This window comes from Pteropus vampyrus, unplaced genomic scaffold (assembly GCF_000151845.1).
Source record: "Pteropus vampyrus isolate Shadow unplaced genomic scaffold, Pvam_2.0 Scaffold16, whole genome shotgun sequence".
NCBI lineage: Eukaryota > Metazoa > Chordata > Mammalia > Chiroptera > Pteropodidae > Pteropus > Pteropus vampyrus.
The window spans coordinates 200,691-223,880 of NW_011888797.1; the positions used below are offsets into that span (position 1 = coordinate 200,691).

General features: G+C 38.5%; 1 protein-coding gene and 1 pseudogene across 1 annotated transcript in view; both read right to left on the reverse strand.

The window, feature by feature from the left end:
* Positions 1 to 23,190, reverse strand: part of ANKS1B (ankyrin repeat and sterile alpha motif domain containing 1B) — an 874,817-nt gene that overhangs the window by 26,370 nt on the left and 825,257 nt on the right. The window contains exons 22-24 of the mRNA XM_023527446.1: positions 19,334 to 19,405; positions 4,965 to 4,976; positions 4,014 to 4,100 (exon numbers count right to left, since the gene is read on the reverse strand). Of these exons, the coding sequence (XP_023383214.1) occupies positions 4,014 to 4,100; positions 4,965 to 4,976; positions 19,334 to 19,405 (171 nt within the window). The remainder of the gene's footprint in view (positions 1 to 4,013; positions 4,101 to 4,964; positions 4,977 to 19,333; positions 19,406 to 23,190) is intronic.
* LOC111736044 lies at positions 18,880 to 18,998 on the reverse strand (annotated as a pseudogene).

Here is a 23,190-nt window from a genome sequence, read left to right on the forward strand (position 1 = left end):
GCCTCGTCTTTGGAATAGAAAGTTTGGTGGCTCAGTAACCTTCAACAAAGAGAGATTGTTTTTTTCCATCTGTCTGCCTTTCTTTGTGTTGAGAAAATGCTAGACATCTGTCTGTCTGGCAGGTGCAGAAGAGAACTCTTGGTGCAGCCAATGAACAGAGAGGTTCTAAGAAGGACGTGTGATAATGAAGTGATGGAGCCTAGAAATCGAACTCTCCCCACTTGCCTCACTCGGGGCTCCGACAGGCAGGGCATTTCTCCTGAGTCCTCAGGCCAGGCCTTTTCTGAGTGAGAGAATGCAACTCCCCTCCCGAGAGGGCCCCCCAGATAGGGGCAGCAGCCCCGGGCCAGGGCTAACTGGAGACAACTGCAGAGTGAGTGATGCCAATGAGAAGAGCACACATGCTTAATGGGTTCTTAATTTGATTCTGAGATTCTTAGAAGGAGATGTATGTGCTATAAAAAACAACAAGCACTTGTTTAGTCAAATGTTCTGAATTATTTTGTGCCCCCGAAATAGCATAAGCCCTGTTTGAAGTTGGCATTCAAAACAAGCAAACAAAAAATGAACCCTGGCACTGCACCATTCCTGATTTATCCAGGTGGGAAGACTGAGGAGGGGGTCAGAGCAGGAAGGCAAAACGCAACTCACCCCTAGCCAAGTGCTGGAAGTAGGGACTGTGTCAGCTCTGGAAGACCCTGCTGACTTGTGATGGGGCTGTAACTGAATAGTCACAGTCCTCTGGGCTGTGAGCAGCAGAAAGCTGATGTGCTTTATCAACAACATCTTAGTGCTAAATCAATTCCAAGTCTCACTTTTAATTCAAGACCGTTTTCCACTTCTTCCTTCTTGAATCAGGATTTAGTGATTTGTTTCCTAAGTTGCTAGGCCATACATTTGAGTTTACAACTAGGCACCTCATCCTTCCCCTTGAACTCAGCCAAAGCCGTTTATTTATTAGAGTAAAAGAAAAGAGATGCTTTGCGAGAGGATTCATCTTTCATATAGTCTAATGAGGGCTAAGAGGAATGGAAGAGTAACTAACACATAATTATCCACTATACTTCAAACTAATTGGTGGAAGGTAGCTGTGAAGTAACAAAAAAAGTATTAGGATAGGAGGTGGGAAAGTCAAGTTTTCGTTTTCCATGACCAACCGGTTGTGTGCCTTAGCAAAGGGTCTGAGGCCTTCTGTTACTCTCTCTGTCTAGTGCAAGTTGAACAACCCCTTCTACTGTACCACTCAGGATTAAAGAGATGCAATGGTTAGGAGAGAACTTTTTAAAAATAAAGTACAATGGAAACATCAACTATAAATGTTAAGGTGTCATTCTTGGTTGTGCCTTATTACAGGTTTAGTGGCCTCAAGTTGTGAAGTCTTGAAGTGTGTGTATCTGTCCCAAGTCCTTCGCTTCAAATCAAAGTGGCCACGAAGGCGACACTTCCTAAGGGAGAAATCTCTGGTACAAATTGATGGCAGGACTCTGGAGTTTATCGATCTGCTCTCTTTTCCTGCTGTGGGTGTTAATTAGAGGTTGGTCTTAGCTATAGAACAAAGTGGCATACGAAGATGCCACTGCAGACACTGCCAGAATCTAAATATATGAGCACTATTCCCTCCACGCCACTACTTGAGGGATCATGATCCTTCAACTATGGATCCGCCGTGACTTCTGAAACCAGGCCTTCAGCCTTGGTGGTGGCAGTGCTTTTCTGCCTTTTACAAACTCCACCAATGTGGCCTTGCCCTATTTCTTTCTTCTTTCCTTCTAAATAAAATCTCTCTACTTTGCTTCTCACACAGCAACTACGAGTTATCACCCTGAGTCACCCACTCTCTTCCTATTCACTCTCACACCGGGGTAGATCAGCTACATTGTAGGGCCCTGGGATAAGGGACCATGTATATCCATCAATGTTGAAGTCAATGTCTCTAAATTCCTGAAAAATTCAGGCACATGTTGTCATATAGTCGTAGAGAGAGATTGGCTCCACCTGCCACCAACATATGCTCTTTGCCTTTGCTCTAGATTTTTAAAATATGCTGAGGAACACAGTGCAAAGACTTGAAAGATACACTGGCCTTCTTTATTTAGTGTCTTTATTCACACAGAACGATCTTTTGCATATCTTTTGGTGCTTATACTTCCAAAGTGTACTCATCTGTGAGCAGAGTTCTCTGGGTAACTCATTTAATTATTGGTGATCGAAGCAGAAATATCTCCTCTAGGCATCGGACTCCCCTGATATGGCCATAAGCAACATGCAACAGAACTGACGGAGCTTTCCTTCGTTCCTCTGATCACGGAGCGTAGGTTAGAGAGGATGATATTAATACAGATGCATACAGTCATGCCACCAGTTTCATGGGCTGACAGCCTTAAGACTCTGAAAACTTCTCAGGACAAACACCACTTGTTTGGAAACTGTCAGAATCAAAGCCTGCTAAGGTTGTTAATCTAAGAGAGTGTCAAACTCATACACTGAAAATACGTTCCTATTCATGGTTTCCAAATGCAAGTAGGGGTAGGGACGGTTATTCCAGGTTGGGAAAAAAATCCAAATGCCAAAGTCTTCCTTGAAATTTAGATACAGTGATAGCAATGGCATCTTCAATGAGCATGCCATAAAGTTTTGGAACTTTTGAACTGACTATAATCTAAGGATAATGTAAGTTTATGCACCAGTAAAGATGCTCTCAAGAAGGAAAAGAAGCAAATCAATTGGGGTTTTTGTGATTAAGTCTCCACAATCGTAACCTGACAACAATAACCGTCACCAACATATTGCAGAATTGAAACAATCATTCCATGTAAGGAATCTGACTCTGAGTGTGTTTTGGATATTGCGGCCAGCATGACCATGCTGGGTTATTAACTTTTTGCTTGGTTTTAGCTGTTTCCAAAACTGGGAGGTTGTTTTCCTAAGTAGATTTGAGAAGCTTGGGCACATCTGAATGCTAATGCAGCACTCCGATTCCTTACAGAAAAAATCAAGAAAACTTCAAATTGGTTGATTCAGATTTATTATAGACACCCAAGTTATTGCGCATGGGACTTCCCCCCAGTATCCGAACCTCAAATGGCATTCACCAACGGGGATCACCTCATTTCCCCTCCTTCCACACTTTATCAGATGGAAGGATGTAGGAATAAAGCACGTGGACATTGGAGGGTTTTGTGAGGAGAAGCCAGTCAGTTTTGAGTTGATGGAGACAGAGCGTGGTCACACCTAAGTTTTCTAGTGTAGCACCAGCACTGTCATCGTTGCCAAGGAAGGAACTCTATGACATTTTTTAAGTAAAATGCAACCTAGTTGTCCACCTTTGACCTTAGAGCCCACAAACTTCCTACTGTGAACACGAAGTCCCAACAGAGTCCCAGCATGACCTGCGCTGCTTTCTGATTGTGTTTCTTAAGAAAACAATACAGTTCAAACTCTTGCATATCAGTAGTTGAGAATTAAATGCAATTAAAAAATATTAAAGTCATAGAAGCTGTTCTTTGGGTCAGGTATTCATTACATATATCAAAATACAGGATATATATATATGGAGAGAGAGAGAGAGAGAAAGAGAGAGAGAGAGAGAGAGAGAAATGGAAAGACAAGCGTTCTAGCCCTTGACCAGGTAATATTTCCTCTGATGAAGAATGATGACATTGCTGCATTTTCATTATTTTATTCTATTTTAATATTTTCTAGATCCAAAGGTTCATGCCAGATAATAAGTGGCCACAGTCTATTAGAGAAGGCACCATGGACAAGTGACAGCAAAATATGTACAGGAATCCTAGATCAAGTCCCCCAAGTGAAATGTGCCCTTCTGTCTATGTGTGTGTGTGTGTACGCGTGTGTGTGTGTGTGTATCTACAGTTGCGTTTCGGGAGCATTAAGTTGGGGGGTGGGAAATGATTAAAATGGGGGATGTTGCGCATGATGGGAAGCAAAGGATGTTAGATCATATTCTCAGGACCGTATCTGGTGTCTAAACCACAGAGAGGTGCAGTACCCACCTTATTCGTTGCATCAATAAATTTGACTCCTTTATAAGAGACCGAAAGAATAATAGTAGGGACCTTCTTCATTTGCTCCGTAGACTTCTGAAATTAAAATAAGAAATCTATTAGAGCAGTTTATGTTGCACGGCAAATGAAGCACATCATTTTTCCTCTTGAAAGATAAAAAGGAGTTCAAGTTAAAATCAACACAGACACACACGCAAACACCCCAAACATGCTCTAATTTAAATATATGTCTCTCTTCTTCTTGGCTTAGTTATGGTTTGGGCTTATAAAGTGTCTGTCTTGCACTTGAGGATCTGAAAAGAGCTTGTTCTGTTACTTCATGTGGGTAACACCAAAGGAATAAATGAGTGGCTCTGTCTCCTACTGCAGTTTCAAGTGACGATTTGATTAGAGTTAAACCATGTCAGATTTAACTCCAGGGGTGAATTTAGCACTAACAAAATATATGCCGCTGTGCCTTCTTTTTCCCCATTCTTTCTTCAAGGCACAAAATATGTCTGAATATGTACTTAAAATGGGGATTTAAATACATCATTGTGAATTTTTCTTGAACCTGGTCAAATCAGTGAAAGTTGATAGTATATTTACAGCAGAATCACTTGTGACCACATAGGATCTAATACTGCTCTATAACAATTAAGCCCTCTGGGAGCAGTCTGTATTTTGAGCTGCAGCAAAACTGGACAGTCCAGGTAACCTACTTTATCATTTAGCACTGCTCTATTCCCTGGGGCCAAGTTCCTATGATAGATGTTCACACAGGCTTAATGTGCTCACAGTTTGCGGCTTCTTCAGTTTTATGCATCTGCAAAGTTTCTCCGTAATTTAGTATGTGCCTTTTCTGTTTAGTTTTATCATTCATCACCAACAGTCTGTTTACTTCATTTCCTGCCATGGATTCTCCCCTAATAACCATATTAAACATCAAGAAGAACCTACCTGACAGTTGGCCTGATGGATTTTCCAGACAAGACAAGGTGGGGACACAATAGGAAAGAAAATACATAAAAAGGTGAGTGAAAACATTTCAATAATTCACTAACAGCATAAATTCATTGAGAAGTAAACAGAATAGGCTTTACAGCTATAGGTAGATGCAGCGAAACTGTTATTTTAGAAATGCAGGCTTTTACAGACCCATCTCTCCTTTTATTTTTCTATTTTCTCCTTTCTGTTTACTGCATCGCACAGTCATAACTGACATGCAAGAATCTTCCGCTTTGAGTGTTCCACAATCAGCTGTCTTATATATATTTAGGAAATCAGAAGAGAGTACAAGCTTTCTTGATTTCTTCATTTATAGTACCCAATTTTGCATTTTAAAATGCTGACATGTGACCAGAATTAAAGAAGGTTTTTACTTGGATGGTGTGAATGAAACTGGATGGTGTCATATATGAACTCGCTAATGTTAATTATATTGCCTTTTTCACTTGGGCCACCGAAAAGATGTTTCATGCTGTCCTAATTATTTTGACACATCTCTCTGAAAGTTACTATACCTGTTTCAAAGATAAAGAAAATGGATTACTAAAAGTATTACTATTTAATGTTTTTAAATGGTTTATACGCTATAGAAAAAAGCAGCTTTTGAAGTGCTTTTTAACTAGTTTTAAAATCACCTAGACCCACTGTTATTTGTGTGTGTGTGTGTGTGTGTGTGTGTGTGTGACTGCCCGAGAGATATTGTCAAATTGAAATATAAGGTTAGACATGTTTATATTTTTTAATGCTTTATCCAACCAACTCTTAAAAACGTGTAAGATAAATCAAAGGCAAGGTGAAAGAAATAAGATGCAGTTAGTGTGCTGATTTTAAGGCAAAGCAGTGGGCTGAATCCCACTGCAAGAGAGAAGGCGATGGGAGGCATAGGCAGCGATCTACTGGACTGAGTGTGTGTGTTTGTGAAGAATTCTTTGCAAAGAATAACAACAGATTTCAACAAGTCACCTCACTCGTCTCTTGCCATGAATATATTCTCCCGAACAGATTTATCGGTAACACGAAACAATAGGTAATATAAGATTAAAGTACCAACATTTTATTTAGTATTAAGAAAAACACCCAAAATTAAAAATTAAAAAAAATTTCAGCAACTGAATGGTTATATTAGGCAGCCCACTGAGTATGCTTCAAGGGATGTCAAACAGACCTCACATTGTGTACAAGCTGCAGTCGGCTGAAAGTGGCTGTGTGAAGTGCTGTGCTGAGGATTCTGAGCCTGTGTATGGGCTCGTTGGGAAAGAGGGCTGGGAATGAAGTCTGCTGTGGGAGAGGAAGAGGAAGAGCAGCACACGTGGCTATTCCTGGCCTGGCCTGATACGATGAACAGCAAGAATGCAAATGTTGACAAATGTGATAGAGATATGAACAGTGTCTCCAGAGAACTGACTGGGAGAGCTTCCACTTGAGTGAGAGAGTAGGGCAAGTCTTTAGTCATTCAACAAGCACTGACTACCTGCTAGGGGTGATTGAGCTGGCTCTTAAAGGATGTTATTTTTTCAGGCCACAAAAGAGGACAAAAGAGGCTGTTTAGCAGCAGATTCAACATACACATACACACATGCGTGGATATAGGAAATAATGTGGTCGGTCTAGGCAATTGGTGGGAGATGAGGCTGGTACAGTAGGATTGGAAGATTTTGCAACTTCTTCTGCTAAGCTAGGATCCACTGGCAGCTTTTAAGTAGGGAATGAAACAATAAAATCTGTGTTGCAGGGAGATAGATCTGGTGGTTAGATGGACTGGAACTGCTAGAGGCGGAATGCAGGGATGCAGGAAGCTTTGATGCAAATTCAAATGAGGGACCCTAAGTACCGAGAGGAAGTAGAGGTATGGGAGAATGGACAAGGGAGCCACAATGCCGGCAAGGAAGAATCAAGAGAATCTGCTAACTGATCAACCACAGAAGATGAATGAACGGGAGGATGTCATAAAGAGGTTGTTAAATGAGATAAGGAATCCTAGAGAGGATTATACTTTTGCATAAAATCCTTTTGAATGTGTTCAGTTTGCTAATCAGGTGGAGACGTCCAGTAGGAAATTAGAAATAAGAACCACATCTGGAAATCCAATCACATAGACGGGGTGGCTGAGGAGATGGCAGCAGAGGAGGTGGCTCAAGGGGTGAACAAGAAGAGGGCTAAGAACCACCCCTGAGGGCTTCCCCCAGCTTAATGCTTAATGCTTAAGGGCTGGGGCGGAAAGAAGAGTCAACGAAGGAACCTGCCACAGAGTTGGAAGAAGCCTGAGAGCAGAATCACTGAAGTCAAGGAGTAGACTCCTTACAAAGTGGAAAGAGTGCCTGGTGACATGAAGCCTAAAAAGGCCTAAAAACCTAGCTCAGTGGCTGGCACATGGAAGAGCTGCTACTTTCATTGGGTTTTCTGGATGAAATCCTTGGCTTTAGCAAGTCGAAACATTTATTGCTGATTTTATTAAGAGCAGCTTTAGGAGAAAAGAACACGAGAGTTGTGCAGTCACTGTCAGTGAAAGGGAGTGGAGAACCAGAACAATGGATAGGTGGGGACACCTGTTCTCAGGCTGAATGAAGGCATCAGCGGTGATTTCTGTCCTGATACAAAGACTCCACATCGTATGCTCAGGCAAGCGGAAAACAAAAGAAATACAAGAATGGCTATTTCTTTTTCTTTTGTGGGTGCCAGGAAACTCTGCTTTCATCACTGGTACCAATGATGCAGGCTCTGTGCAGGCCTCTGTGAATGACAGCATTGGTGTGGTCATGCATTCCAATCTGGCACCTCATATGGACATTACTGCTCAGGTTACAGAGCACACACTGCCAGGCAACATTGGTTCCTATGATCTGTCTGCAGCTTTGTTGGAGAGCTAATACTCCCATACGTGTATGCTAAAAATCCAAGTCTTATTTATTTGTGTAAATCAAATTCTCCTCTTCAGGCCCCAGTGAAAGGCTCAGGGTAAACCTTATATTACGGTTCTCTTGTTTCTAGTTGCTTTTTCTTATGCCATACACTTTGTGGAATTTCTGAGGTTTCCCAGAGTTCTCTGGGTGCTTAGGCAGCTGAATACTCATGGGTAATGCCCCAAATTCACTTAACCTCTACAGCATCTTGCTCTTCTGCTAAAAGTATGATAGTGCTATTCGACTGTATTTTGTTCACAATTTCTCAAATTAAGGTTACCATCCCTTTATTATTCCAAGAAAAACCATATTTAGTTTTATAGAGATACTATAATTCTGTTAAATACAACGTAACTTTTGAATCTTAAATTTAAAGCCAGCCTTACATTTAGCACTTCGGTTTACTCTGTCTGTAAGCATCACACAGAAAAGGGATCATAATTTCACATCTGGAGTTGGATGTGTGGAATATTGTTCTTGATGGGTACAATAATTAAACACTTTTAGAGCATTATTTTTGGAACCACCAAGGAAAGAAATCACCACCTTTTTCCTTTTCCTTTTCAATTATAAATCATGAACTGCTCGGAATCTTTGCATCAAGTCAGAAATCACCATTGGTGCTTTTATTTTAGCCATACAGCATGTCCTGAAATTAGTAGTTTCTCATTTTCCAATGCAGAATCAATAGTGTGAGAATATCCTTTTGATACTGCAAGGACCCTCTGAACTCAGAGCACGACTTTCACCAGTGTGAATGAGAGCAAAGAGGCTGAGGACCGCGAGTGCTTAGTTGTGAGCTGTAACGCTGGGTGTGATGTTTATGTTCCTAACAAGAATCATTTGTGCCCCAGAATCAGCAAAGAGAAAGAAAAGAGTGAGGCATTCCATGGGGATGACATCACCGACTCTTCATTCTTACAATATTCCAATCACTTCGAGTGTATTTTAGGCACAGACTTGGTAATAGATTTATAGATCGTCTACTGCCATCCAGCTTATAGTATATTTTTAACCTACACAAGGCCACCCTGAGAATGCTTTCTAGTTAGATATTCAGTGCTTAGTCATAACTATTAATTTTGCCATGTAATATTTTCCTTTGTTTTAAGTTTAATTATTATATTCAGTTTCAGCAAGTAAATTAAAATAGGATCAAACAATTATGTTTAGTAGCCCTAAGTGACTTTCAAATGAATAAAAAATATATACACAAAATAAGCATCATCGTGATTTTGTATGTGGCAAAACTAGCTACCTTCTGGAGGTAATAAAAGATAAAAAGCAGACCACAAACCAGCCATTTGAAATGTACTATTACCCATCGGAACTCAGATGAACTATCACTTTCTGGAGAGAGCCTTGTCTGGCCTTCCAGCCTGATGGGATGGCTTTCCTCTGCTCCCCCTACCCATCCCATGACCTCTGCCTGGGTCTCAGGGTTGTCTGTTTCCCTCCCTACATGGGAGTTCTTGAGAATAGCCCACACCTTTCTAAATTTGTCTCCCGCATAATGACTAGCACATGGTCTTAGTTTGAGCCCTACAAAATTGCTATTTTTAAGGACCAAAATGGCAAATATGAGCAATTTCTTAGGGTTCAATCTAACAGCTGCTAAAATCCATGACTATTAAATGAACAAGCAAACGAATTCATGTATGGTAACGAGCACGAAGCCAGCTTTATAACAAAGAACCACAGTGATAGCTTCTCACCAAAGAGAGTTCAGCAGACATTTTAGAGAGCCCCAGTACCCAGAACTTGGAATAGAATCACAGATGTAATCAGAGGTAGACCAAGAGATTTCTAAGGTATGGCAAAAGCTTTACAGATCTTGCGATTTTTCAGCCTCAAGGGGAAAAGGGTTAGGTCTCCATTTTTGCAACAAAGCTCCAGCTCAAATTATAAGCATTGAGATAAAAAGGAAAGACTTTCCTGAGAGGGCAGAATGAAGTTTCTCTCTCTGCATATCTAAAAAGTAGTTTGGACTTTCATCTGTCACTAATAACTTAGGGGGTATGTCTCATTTGGCTGAGAAATAAGGCTAAATGATCTCTTAATGGCTTTTTTGGTCATAGACACTCTGACACAAAGGCTGGGCATATACAGAGCCCAACTAAGACCATGTGACAAGAACAGACAGAGGACAAGGGGCCATTCAAAATACTCCTCCAGCATAAGACATGGCGGTTGTACTGCCAGTATAACTCACATCCTGTAGGATTCCAGCACATCGCAAAGCAATACTCTATCTCTATTCCTTTAACCCCAGCTAGGTTCCAGGCACTGTGACAGAATGATTCTACCAGGGCAGCCTGTCTACTCAGCAGCCTTACTGGAATGATCAGTAGACCAAGGCAGTACATTTGAATCACATGGAGGACTTGGTAACTAACAGACTGCTGGGCTCCATCCCTAGAGTCTCTGATTCAAGAAATGCTATGGACTGAGGGTTTGTGTCTCACCAAAGTTCATAGGTTGAATTCTAACACTCAAAGTGATGGCACTAGGAGGAGGGGCCTTTGGGAGGTGATTATGTCACGATGGTGGAGCCCTCATGAATGGGCTAGTGTGCTTATAAAAGTGGCCTGAGAGAGCTCCCTTATCTCTCCTGCCATCTGAGGGCACAGTGAAAAGATAGTTGTTTATGAATCAGGAAAAGTGCCCTCACCAGATACTGAATTTGCCAGTGTCTTGATCTTGGACTTTCCAGCCTCCAGAACTGTGAGAAATAAATTTCCCCCAGTGCGTGGTACTTTTGTTACAGTAGCCCGACTAAGACAGTAATTCTGAGGTAGGGTGCAAGATTTTGCATTCTAAAACATTTCCAGATGCTGCTGGTGCTGCTAGTCCAGAGACCACACTTTGAGAACTTCTGCTCTAAAAATGCAGTTCATCAGTTTGATTGAAAGTCACTGTCAGAACCATTCTCTGCTACTATGCAGGTAAACTCCAGTGTACTGCATCCTATGTTAATTCAGAGAGAAATTAATTTATCAAAACACACTATTCTCCACTTGGCAAGTGATTTCCAAAAATCCTTAGTTAGCACTTAACTGTAGCTCTTGGTCTTCAGAGCATTTAACAAGAATTATTGAATTCTTCTATAATCTCTCAGAGACTATAAAAATATAAAACATTCTTCATATAAAATAAAGAGTTCAGGTCATAAAGACAGATTTTAGAGTTACATCTCGAATAGATGTTGATCAGATAGAGATGATGAGCCCAAGGGTCATGCTGAAGACGTGTGGTTTCTCACAAAAAATTACCCAGTTCTCCCTCAACTAGATATTAAGTGTATGCCCCTGAGAGATGTGACAAGCAAATGTTAACACATTTTCATGTCCTGCTTCTGAGATTATGAACTGGAACAAGTTTTTTGGAAGGTAATTTGGCAATTATTACCCAGTTTCAAGAGGTATATGCCCTTTGACCTAGCCATTCTATATTTAGTGACTTGTTCTCAGGAAATAATCAGAGCAGTTTTAAAGATGTAGGTATAGGAATCTTACCCATAGTATTGGTTATAATTTGAAAAAAAAAAAATGGAATTGACCTAATGACCAACAAGGGAACTGGTTAAATAAGCTTTGTTCAGTTATGAATTGGAATATTGATCAACCAATATTAAATAATAAAATACAAATATTTCAAATTATATTGTGTTTAAAAATAAGATTATAAAACAGGCACAAACTATTTCCCTTTTTTCTGTAGAAAAATGATGTCTATGAATGCATAAATAATCAGTCTGGAGAATTACATACAAACAAGGTATTAATAACCTCTGGGTGCTAAAATTACAGTGTTTTTTATTTCTCCCTTCTGTACCACTATTTTAAAATTAACAATAAATGTGTGTTGTTTCTGTAATTAAAAAATAGAGTTTAAAAATTTTATGATCTTTAGGTTAAAAAAAAAGCCCATTGTAAATGTGTGAAAAGACAGATTCTTCAATCCATCACTTGTAAGTACAACTTCACTGTGTGTGAGTGTGTGAGTGTGTGTGTATGTGTGTGTGTGTATGTTCAACTGGACTGTATGAAGGGACTCACTGATAAGTTCTTTTCTGCAGGAGGCACCTGTAGTGCAGTGAATAAGAGCACAAGGGGGTATGTTTGGATTTCTGTCTAAGCTCCACCTCTTCTGAGCTGTGTGGCTAGATATTTAACCTCTCTGTGTCTTAGTTACTTTGTCTGTATATGGGGATGTCAATATAGCATCTACTTTGTAGAGCTGTTATGAGGATTACATAATTCAGGGTCTAGTCTGTAGTGAACATCAACAGATTTTACCTATGACTGTTATTCTGAGGATGAACACTTTCACTTAGCTTTTCAAAGCATAGCACCCCACTGGCAAAAAAGAGCAGAAGTAAAATCAAAATCTGTGAGCATAACTGAATCATCTCTGGGTTACATACCGTGATGGTAGCGAAATGGTGGTTATGACAATGAACATTCAACAGAGTAATATATCTGGACCAATGACAAGTGACTCAACACGTTTAGAAAGAGAACTTGAGACAAGTGGGAGTTAAAGACAGAAGAGAGTGCTATATGAGAGAACAGCCAGTCACAAGAGCAATACACACAAAAATAAAAAATAAAAGAGAACTGGGATATGAAGAGGAAATGGAATAAGATGGTTGGAACTGTTCAATCTTCTGAGACCCCTAGGAAAATGTTCACAAAGCAAAAATCACACATGAGCAAAGCTCAGCAATAAGGAGTTAGAAATATGGTTGTTTCCTTGTGTATAATGCTATTTTAATACACACATTTATGGGCTTAGACCTGTATTGACCTGGCTTGTGTAGTACCTGGGAGAGAGTGAAAGCTACTTTGATTCTTCTTTTAAACTTGGGCAAGACTTAAAAAAAGACAGTTTATAAGTTTTTCCCAGCCTGCTTCCGAAGAAGTAGTCTCTAAAATTATTTCTGAAAATGACAATTCCTCAAAGAAGGGACTTGTAAAAGGACAGAAAGACTAAACACAGCTTTAGTTTGAATCTCTTCTAAGAAAGGAGGAAAGAGGCTTCTTAATTTAATATTTCCACCTAATTTTAAAATCTAACTTTTGTCAAGCCTTCCGATCCATTCTCTACCATTAATTTGTTTCATTAAGCATAGAAAAAAAGTCTTCACATTTCAATCAAAGCACAGACAATTATTTGGAAATCTACATATTGGAAAATTCAACTTAAGAATTGCTTCCAGAATTGAAAGTTTAAAAATCATACCAGTTAAGGGGAATAGACTCAACAAGAAGTCTGAACTATGGTAAAACTTTAAGCTCTTTGGGAAATGAAAGTTCTAAAACCTAAATACACTGTAAGATTTGCTTATTCCTGATTTAAAATTAATTTAAAATTTTTCTTTTCTTAAATCAGGAAGGCACATATCTACCTTATTATAGTTGAATGTAGATACTTTTTTTTTTCTTAAAGAAAGATTTCCTTGAGCATAAACACCTGTGAACAATACTAACCATTAACTATGGGATTAGAGAAAGTCAGATTTCAGAGAGTATTAAATGGAATATAATGGCCTACCTCTTATAGTAGCAGATGTTTCCTAATGGTATATTTATTTAATTACGGAAGTGCCAGAGTACTGTATATTAGTGACAATAACATCCTGGGGCAAAATTCAGGGCTGAGGGCTGGGCTATGTGTAAGTCTGAGGAGGCAAAATGGAATAGGAGAACCTCATCTGGCCAGAGCAAATCCCTCAGGTCACTGAACATTGTACTCTGAGAATCTTTGAAGTGGGAGCTATTCGTTTGGAAGAAAATGCTGGAAGGCGAAGCAAGGAATTTATTGCTTTGTAGAGTTCAGTCCTGTGGACACATTATTTAAAAGAGGCAACTCTCAATTGATTTAGGAACAAATCACCACCTCAAAATATAAAATCGCAAAATTACAAACACCATCTTAAATACAGTTTCACTTCATTTTCTTTCCCTTTTGGTGATGGCCTTTAACGACTGGAAATAAGAGTGTAGGATTCCTAAGTTTTGAATACTCTCTTACATATTGTGCACAGAGAAATTCAGAAATATAATTGGGATACTGGCATTATAGTTGGAGAAAGACAAACAAAATAATCAAAAGCAAATCTATCCATCAATTTACTTGTTTTTCAAATGTTTGGAGGAAAAGGTAAATATGTTTTGAGATTTTACTGAATTAGACCCCTTACTTTATTGAGCCATCACAACTGCCTTATAAGGTAGCTATTATACGAGAGGCCCTGGGGATACAATATCTATGGTTCCTGCCTTCTAAGTGGGGGTGGGGTGGGGGGTGGAATGTGTAGCCAGATGTTTATTCCTCAGAGATATTGAGGGTTGGGTTCCAGATCACAGCAAAGCAAGCAATGATCTTTTTGCTGGTGGAGGGTCTTGGCTTCAATTTGCAAAAAAAAGCAACATCTGTGAAGCACAATAAAACAACATGCGATAAAACGAGGTATGCCCGTACAGTGTGAGCTGAGGTGTGACAGAGGGAAGGTTCTGTGTTCTGTGGAACATGTCAGGGGAGCATCGTATTCAGGGTCCCAGAGCTAGTGCTCCCCCTCTGGGAGCGTTTCAGAAATAAAGACTCTGTCTCTGTGCACCGATTGAGCTGGAAAAGCAATCAGTAACACAAAAGGCAACACTAAATGAATGTGTTCAGATTAAATAGATATCTTTTATAACAACTCACATATCACCAATATATGTCTTTAGATTTTAATCTGAAATATACATGTCTCCGAAGCTGTCATGGTAAAGGAAATAAACAGCCAAGTTGTACTACTAAGGAGCAAAGTAATTAACAGACATCATTCTTCCTAAAAGTATGCCTCGATATCAAGGCATATTCAATCTCTCAGGCATTTATCAGAGAAAAATCTAAAAGATAAGGCAAAAACGACAATTTTACTTAAAAAAATTATCGAGGTTTAATACAAGTTCCCATTGATTTTTCTTCACTAAACGCAATTCAGTAGATAAGTTTAAGATGGACATTATTTAGGGTTTGGATCCAGAGGGGAAAAAAAATCAGATGAAAATCTGTATACAAATGTTTATAGCAGTTCTATTCATAATTGTGAAAACCTGGAAGCAACTAAGATGGCCTTCAATAAGTTAATGGATAAACGAGCTGTGGTACATCCATACAGTGGAATATTATTTGGTGATAAAAAGAAATGAGCTATCAAGACACAAAAGACATAGAGGAAACTTAAATGCATATTGCTAAGTGAAAGAAGCCAGACTGAAAAGGGTACATACTGTATGATTCCAACTACATGACATTCCGGAAGAGAAAAAAACCGCAGAGACAGTAAAAAGGTCAATGGCTGCCAGGGGTTAGGGGGTGGGGCAGAGATGAGGAGAGAAGAATATGTGGAGTGCAGGGAATTTTTATGGTGTGAAATTCTGTGTGATGTTGTAACGGTGGATACACGACAATATGCGTGTGTCAAAACCAAAAACACTGTATAACACTAAGAATGAACTCTAATGTAAACAAACTTTAGTTAATAATAAAACATCACTATTGATTCATAATTATAACAAATGCACCACACTAATGGAAGATGTTAACTATGGGGCAACTGTGAAGGCTGTGGTGGTGGAGGGAGTATACATGAGAACTCTGTGCTTTATGCGCCATTTTCCCGTTAACCTAAAACTGCTCTAAAAAAAGTCTACTAGAGAAATCTTAAGAAAATCTGAAGAGGAAAAAGACTGGTTAACCTGAACGAACAAGCAATTCCATATTGTACAACGATGCGAATTGCTATAATTTCACAAATGTCAGTTTATGATGACATATTTTTAATTGAAATAATATGTGTATAATAAAACACCAGGTAATTAGTGTAGAACTATCTTTATTTTTGAAGTGGAGGGGACCTTAAATATGGATAAACAGGTTTGGAAAACTTAGAAATCAACCAATCGTGACTATCAAACAGTCCAAATGTTTCTGAGAAGAAAGAACCGTGTTTGGTTTCTGCGGGGGCAAAACGAATGTGTTAAAGTGTTGTGGAAAAAAACATTTTCCAGCCTGTAAGGATGCAATAAAACCTCTCCTGAAATTTTTATTTATGTTAACACATTGGAATATACCTCAAATCACTACAGATGTCTGTACCTAAATGGTTGAATTTAGCCAGTACTAATTTTGCAGGCTCTCTGAGGGTTCCAACAGCTATTTCTTTATTAACAGACATGTACCATCTTTTCAGCTACTTCAAAGCTTAGGACAATACATGTCGCGTGGCTCATCAGAGAGGTGGACAGTCTGGGGTTCAGAGTGTGGATGGTATAGTCAGACTGCCTAGGTTGAAGTCCTAGTTCCACTGCCTACTGGCTGGGTGACCCTGGGCACGTTCCTTAGCTTTTCTTGGCCGCTGTTTCCCTATAGGTAAAGTGGGGACAATATCAATACTTACTTCATGATTAAATGAATTAATGCATGTAATCATTTGTTCAGGGACTGGCATACAGCTCTCAAATGTTAACTAAAAAACTGATTTTAGGGGACCGTGCCTGCCTGTATGTCATTTTTGGGATCATCTGTGATAATCCCTCAGGCTGATGGCAATATGAAGACACCTGTATGATGATACCTCTGCTGTTCTGGGATATTAAATATTACCATGTTGGACTCCTCCACTGGATTGTGAAGTCAGTGAGAACAGGGGTTGGATCTTAGTTATCTTTGTTAACGAAACTGCGTATGAGAAAATATTTCTCAGAACAGGAACCACACTGACTTACTTCTTACTGGGAAAGGAATTTTAATTTCAGCTAAAATGCATACTGTTGAACACTTCTTTTTTTCCAATGAAGAGAGTAAGCCAGGTAAAGTTCTGATCTACAATACTTTGTCTTAATGATATTACTACATATCAACTTTTAAGATCATCTGTGTCCTAAAGTATTTCCCTTGGGAAGATCTGATTATATTGGGACTTTTGGCTGAAACGCCATCATGTTGAAAACAGAGAAAACAGCAACTGGAGGTTCAAACTGAAAATTAACTGCAAGTTGAGATCTGCACCATTTTAAGTTGGTGAGAGTTCTAATTCACAATCCAACAGTCCCAGATAACAGATCAAACCTGCACTTCTGGTTTTGAAAGGCTTTGGTGAATTCGGTGAGTGCAGCTTTAGCTCTTCTAGCAATGACTAATATTTATTTAATCATGATGGGAAATAAGGGTTTGTGATAGCCTGAGAAGCAATAAAGTTTCTATTTTCATGTAAACTACTCAAAATAAATACTAAGGGCAGCAAACCAGAAAAATGCCCTGATGAAGAATAGCTTCTGAATAGATGGCCTTTTCTGTTTCATTATAAGCAACAGACAAGTATTTAACTAAATTATTCTCTACTGAGACTATTAAAATGGTTTTGTTATTGCTATCAGAATGACATTTCAGATCCACTTAATTTCAAGAAATTGACTGAAATTCAAATCACAGATCGGGTGTATTTTAAATGGTGCTATGTGCTCTACTCACTATGCTGATAACGGCATTAAAGTAGCTGGATTTAGATAATTGAGTTAACGGTTAAATCAGAAATGCCATATTAATTTCTTAGGTATGTTCACAAATAGCTCTAAAATTGTTATGAGGCTTGATGATTGAAAAACTTTCCCATTTTCTTATTGTTCATTGGTGACATAATTTAGATCAGATGTATATTTAAAATACAAGATTTCCAGAATTAGAAAACCAGGAAAAACCCTGAGGGGCATCTCATCCAATGTTTTCATTTTAAAGTAAGAAAACGAGGCCCATGAGAAGCCAGGGGATGTAGTGAATGATTGGGCTCTGATGTCAGACAGATCTGAATTCCAGGTCCCAGACTGGCAAATTCTTCACAGTGTGACCTGGGGAGAGTTATTTAATCTAAGCCTTAATTTCTTCACCTGTAAAGTGGGGATAATAATTGTACTAATCTCATAGGTTTGTGGTAAATATTAAGTATGAAAAACATGCACAGGACTTAACATGGAAGACTGGCACATTGTAACTACTCAGGAAATGTCAGCAGTTATTACTGTTAATGAGTAACAAGTGACTCCTAAGCCACATAAACAGCAATAGAACTAGAATTAAGAGTTCCTGACTCACAGCAGGGCATTCTTCATCTAAACACAGTACCTGAAATAAATATTCATCGGGGCGCTGACAATTTAGGTATAACTCTACATCAAATAGAACCATGTCAGTCTTTCAAATAACCATCAAATAACCATGTCAGTCTTTCTGCTATTGATCAAAATATTAAATTGGCGATCACATGCTGAGATCTCAATTTCATGAAGATTTACACACATTTAGCTTTCTATGACAAATGAATATTAAATATTTACTTTGATAACTGTTTTAGTTCAATTATATGCTTTTTGATATTTTCCACCAAAAGCTGCTCATATAAAATAAATGACAGGGTGTACTGGCCACAAATCAAAGTTAGGGTTCATTCACAAATTATCTTAAATTAGACTCTGGTTAGTTGCTACGTAGAATAAGTTCAATATTATTTTGTACTGTCAGTCAGACATCACTATAACTCCTATAAGTCTGCTGTGGAAGAAGCAAAAATAAGGGACATGTGAAAGGAAAAGCTAAGGTGTTTCTGCAGTATGAGTGAGATCTGGTTTGGCTAATGTCGACTCCTAGGAATCCAGCAGCCACCAATCACAGACATTTGGAATGGCCATTATGGTCAATGCTCGCTATTCTTATATGATTGATTCAACTCAGAGTTGGACGTTTCTCTTATACTAAAAAAGAAAAAGAATGATTAAGAAGCCTCATAAAATATCAGCTTTATATAATATACTCTCAATACTTTTGCATTTGATAATTTTTAGTTAATTGGCGGTCTTTTCAGTAAATATTCTCAGAGTGTCAAGGAGGTGCTTAAAATATTTTCTTTCTTTTTTTTTCAATGCCTACAGCATCTGGTATTCCTAGGTGGTCTCCCATCCAAGTATTAACCAGGCCTGACCCTGCTTAGCTTCTGAGATCAGATGAGATGGGGCACATTCAGTGTGGCATGGCCGTAGACAATATTTACTTGTAATAAACAAAAGATCATTTTTCTTCTCCTAACCTAGAGAATGATCAGTGTTAACATACAATTAACATATAATTAATTTTAGGGCTTTAAAAATAAGAGTATATATAATATGGTATAAATATATCAAACAGACATCGACTCAAACTACAGAGATAAGCTCAAGTATAAATGTGAAAAAAGCACAAACACCTTTTCATGTAATACCAATGTGATTTGTCAGACCAACAGATGAAGATAGTAGTAATTTGAAAAGTGGCAATTTGTATCCATACCCAGTATTTAGTATTCCAGCAACCAGAAATAAAATTGTTTGGCAAACTTACCCGCATTTTTGCACAAGCATCTTGGGTTGATTCTGTCCCCCTGAGCTCTTTTATCAGCATAGAACCTAAATACTAAAATACAAAAAAGTCCAATGATTTATGAAAAATAGCGATTTAAAAGCAAACTGTGAAAGTACTACTGGCTAGGTTTCCTGTCTATAAATCGTTGTATAACTTTTAAAAACGAACACTAATCCTAACAAATAATTGCATTTATAGAGAGAACGCAGCAGAGTTAAAAACAGTTCTGAAAGCTGTAAATTGCTCTTTATAATAAAACTGCAGCCATCTTTCAAATCATATTTAACTGCAAAATGGGGGCATCTAAAAATGTTTTCCCTGTTTTTTTGAGGCAGCAATGTCTGCAAAAATAAATCACAGCACCATCTATGTAATTACAGGGTTGTATGAGACAGCTGAGAAGTTGAGCAACACGCAGCCCATTTAGGCTTAGTTGGCTGCATAGGTAATTAACATTAGGCTGTTCTTAGGCAGAGATGCCGTGCTGGATCTTTTTCATTCACAGCTGTGTGCCCTATGATGGTTGATCCACCTGAGAACTGGATGGGAGCGTGCGGGGAGGGAGAACGTCATTCTCAGTTGTTCCACAGCGCAGGGAGCTGAGTCCCTGGTGCGAACTGGCACTGGAGGGCTGAATGGGGTAGAAGGATGAGAAATTCCCCTCCCAGGAATGACCAATCACCTTGCTCTTAGGTGATGCCACCCAATACTGCCTTAGTACAAAATGCTCCAAGTTCTGGCTGGGAGCCAATAGTTTTTAGCAAATTGTCTATTTTGCCTAACGATTGGCTCCTCAAACTTTTCTGAACCTTTGGTGAGGTTCTTTCCTTTTGTTGTTTATTTTTTTTCCTTCAAAAGATAAATAATAAGAGCTCTATGTGTCTCTTTTTTAAAAAGTGACTTAAAAATAATTATTTTTTAAAAAAATAATTATTTAAAAAAAACAATTATTCTGACATGACAGAGGAGACCCTGGCACTCTGCAAGAACAGGGTTGGCAGTCAGTCCTGCAGACCCGGGAGGTCCCCGAAGGCGGTGTGCAATGGCACAGCAGCAGAGGGCTTGCTTGGTCAAAGGCTTCGAAGAAAGGCATGTCCAGAAAATCTCAGGGATTTGGCGTTCGAGCTTTGGAGGGAGGAGGCATTTCAATCCTACAGATTTGGGGAAATTACTATTGAAATAAATCCAATGCATAAAGATAAATAAGCAGTAAAAGAGGTACAGATAGCACAAGATGAAAAAAAAAAAGTTTAAATCGCTCTGAGATAACCAGAATGCCCACATCTTAACTAAGGAGAATGATCTTGGTGAAATCCTTATCTTTTAAGGTTTAGGAAAGTTTGTACTAATTGAAATATTTCTTTTTAAGAGAGGCAGTTTCAATACGCCGCCGAGGTTAGTTTAACCTGTTGTAGTCATGACAACCACCTGCCCCCAAATCTATGGTATCTTTTGAAAATTTACTTGTTCAGATCACTCACAATTCTTGGCTAAGCTTGAATCCCTCTCCTATTTAAAAAAAATGCCCAGTAATATAATCCTAATGATAACAATAAAAAGAATCTGGCATTTATATAAGGTGGTAGACCCAAGGTTTTGAGACCACTGGTGAATAGAGATGTCTGTATGTGCTACACTTGCACTCATATCCATTTCAAGATTGCACTTGACAAAATTTCATTTAAAATATACAGCTATATAAGAAGGCAAAACAGACCTTAAGCTTACAAGATTACAGGTGTTCTAAAGCTCTATCTGGACTTTCTCTGAGGAGAGAAGGCTACTTTAAGAAAAAGACAAGGGGAGAACATTTTAGAAAGATGGACATTTTGGTATATTTTCAATATATAACAGTAGAGAAGCCAGAAATATACTATCTATTTCTACTCACACCCAAATACTGAATGCAGGGTAACTTACAAAAGCTTTGTAATCGCATGACTGGAAGATGAGCTTCTCTGGATGGTGTTGCCAGTACTGTACTGGAGTTGAGGCTGTGGCTTCATTTGGAGGTCGCAAGGTAATGGAAGGTTCTCCCCAGTCTCCCGTCTGAAAATCACATTTATGCTAGAGGTGATATGAGCAGTAGGCAAAGCACATTCCCTATAGCTAGCCTGAGTCCGTCTTATACGCATGCGCTGTAAATGTGCAAATACGTTTGTGCGTATTATATGTATATAAATACTTTCCCTGTTTATGATGGTTTTATATACACTAGCATATTTCCCAAAGCTGAGTTATTTTTGAGGAGTGAAAAAAGTTGAATTTTCTATTTTTTAGAATGATACTCTAAGCTAAGTAATCTTAAAATAAAACATCAAGATATAGATAAATGATGTAATAATTCATAATTGCGTGTTACAACAGAAAAGAGCATAAAGTTTTGATTTTCCTTTTTAAGTTTATTATGGTGACATTGATTAACAAAGAATTTTCTGTTTTTAAACTTGATCATTTGAAATTTTTAGCTTGAATTGCTTTTATGTTCCAAATACTCAATTCTATAAATTTCATTTCCCCAAATATGACACGTACCATGTCCTTCAAATAATTTTATCTTTGGAGAAAAGGTGCTTGTGATACTAAACAAAATTTCAGAAGATTTACTAATGGGTGTCAACTTAGTCCCCTCATTTGAATTCATTTGTATTGATATAATGCCACTGTGATTGTTTTGGATGTCTTCATCTACCTTCTTCGGAATACCTAAGGCACAAATGAGAACTAAACATTAAATACCAAGTTTGATTATATGTGCATATGCATGTATTGAGGATCTTGATTCACAAATATGAGCATGTTCACATATGATGGGATATCATATAACACACATGCCCCCTAAGACAAACCTAAGACACAAGGACATCTCCTCATTTTATTTATCATTTTCCATGAGGTTAGTCCTGACCTGTTTTATTACAACAGGCATACCTCAGGAATATTGTGGGTTTGGTTCCAGACCACTGCAATCAAGTACCACAATTAAGAGAGCTGTGATCTTTTGCTGGTGGAGGGTCTTGCCTTCAATTTGTGAAAATGCAACATCCATGAAGCTTTATAAAGTGATGTGCAATAAAATGAGGTATGCCTATATAATGGTTTAGCGTGAGCATCTACAAAGTCCAAGGCCCGTACTGGCAGAGCTTTTTTGGGCTCTTATCTGATTTAGACACTAAACATGAGAGATTTCTTACTCTTTTCCCTGGTCAAGATTCTGATTTTTCAAAATTCAGTTCTTCTCAAATAGACATAACTAACTAGACAATAGGCAGATTTCCATAGCCACTCTTTTCTAACCTGGATTTGGCTGGTCTTATGGAATTATGAGAAATTATCTTTCTCAGGAGTTGAAAGAATATAAAGAGGTCTCGTGAGCTGCAAAACCAAGCAAAAACCTTGGTTGGAGACTAAGTTCTATGGAAGTACTAGCAAATGGGTTGACACTGTAGGATTTCTTAGGTGGAATCTTCAAGGAGTCTAAGATAAGAATGCGAAATTTTGAATGTAAGTATATGTTTGGGGGGAGAAAGAAATCCTCTGAAAGAATCTAGAAACCTCAAAAGGTTAATAACCACAATTCTCCAAGAATAGCTTCAACAGGATTTGAGTTTTGGGGAAGAGGACAAGCATGCAAATTTTCTCTATGCAGTTTGGACTTAAATTAGGGTGGCATATGAGGTGGCTGCCAATGCTGGAAAGTGTTAGGCATGGTCATTGCCTTCTGGAAGTTTCTAACTGGCTTTGCAAAACCAGAAGAAAATTCTAGATCCCCCTCAGGAATCCACAGGCCTTTTCATAGAGGCAGAGAACCTGAAGCCTTTCTCTTTAAGATGGGT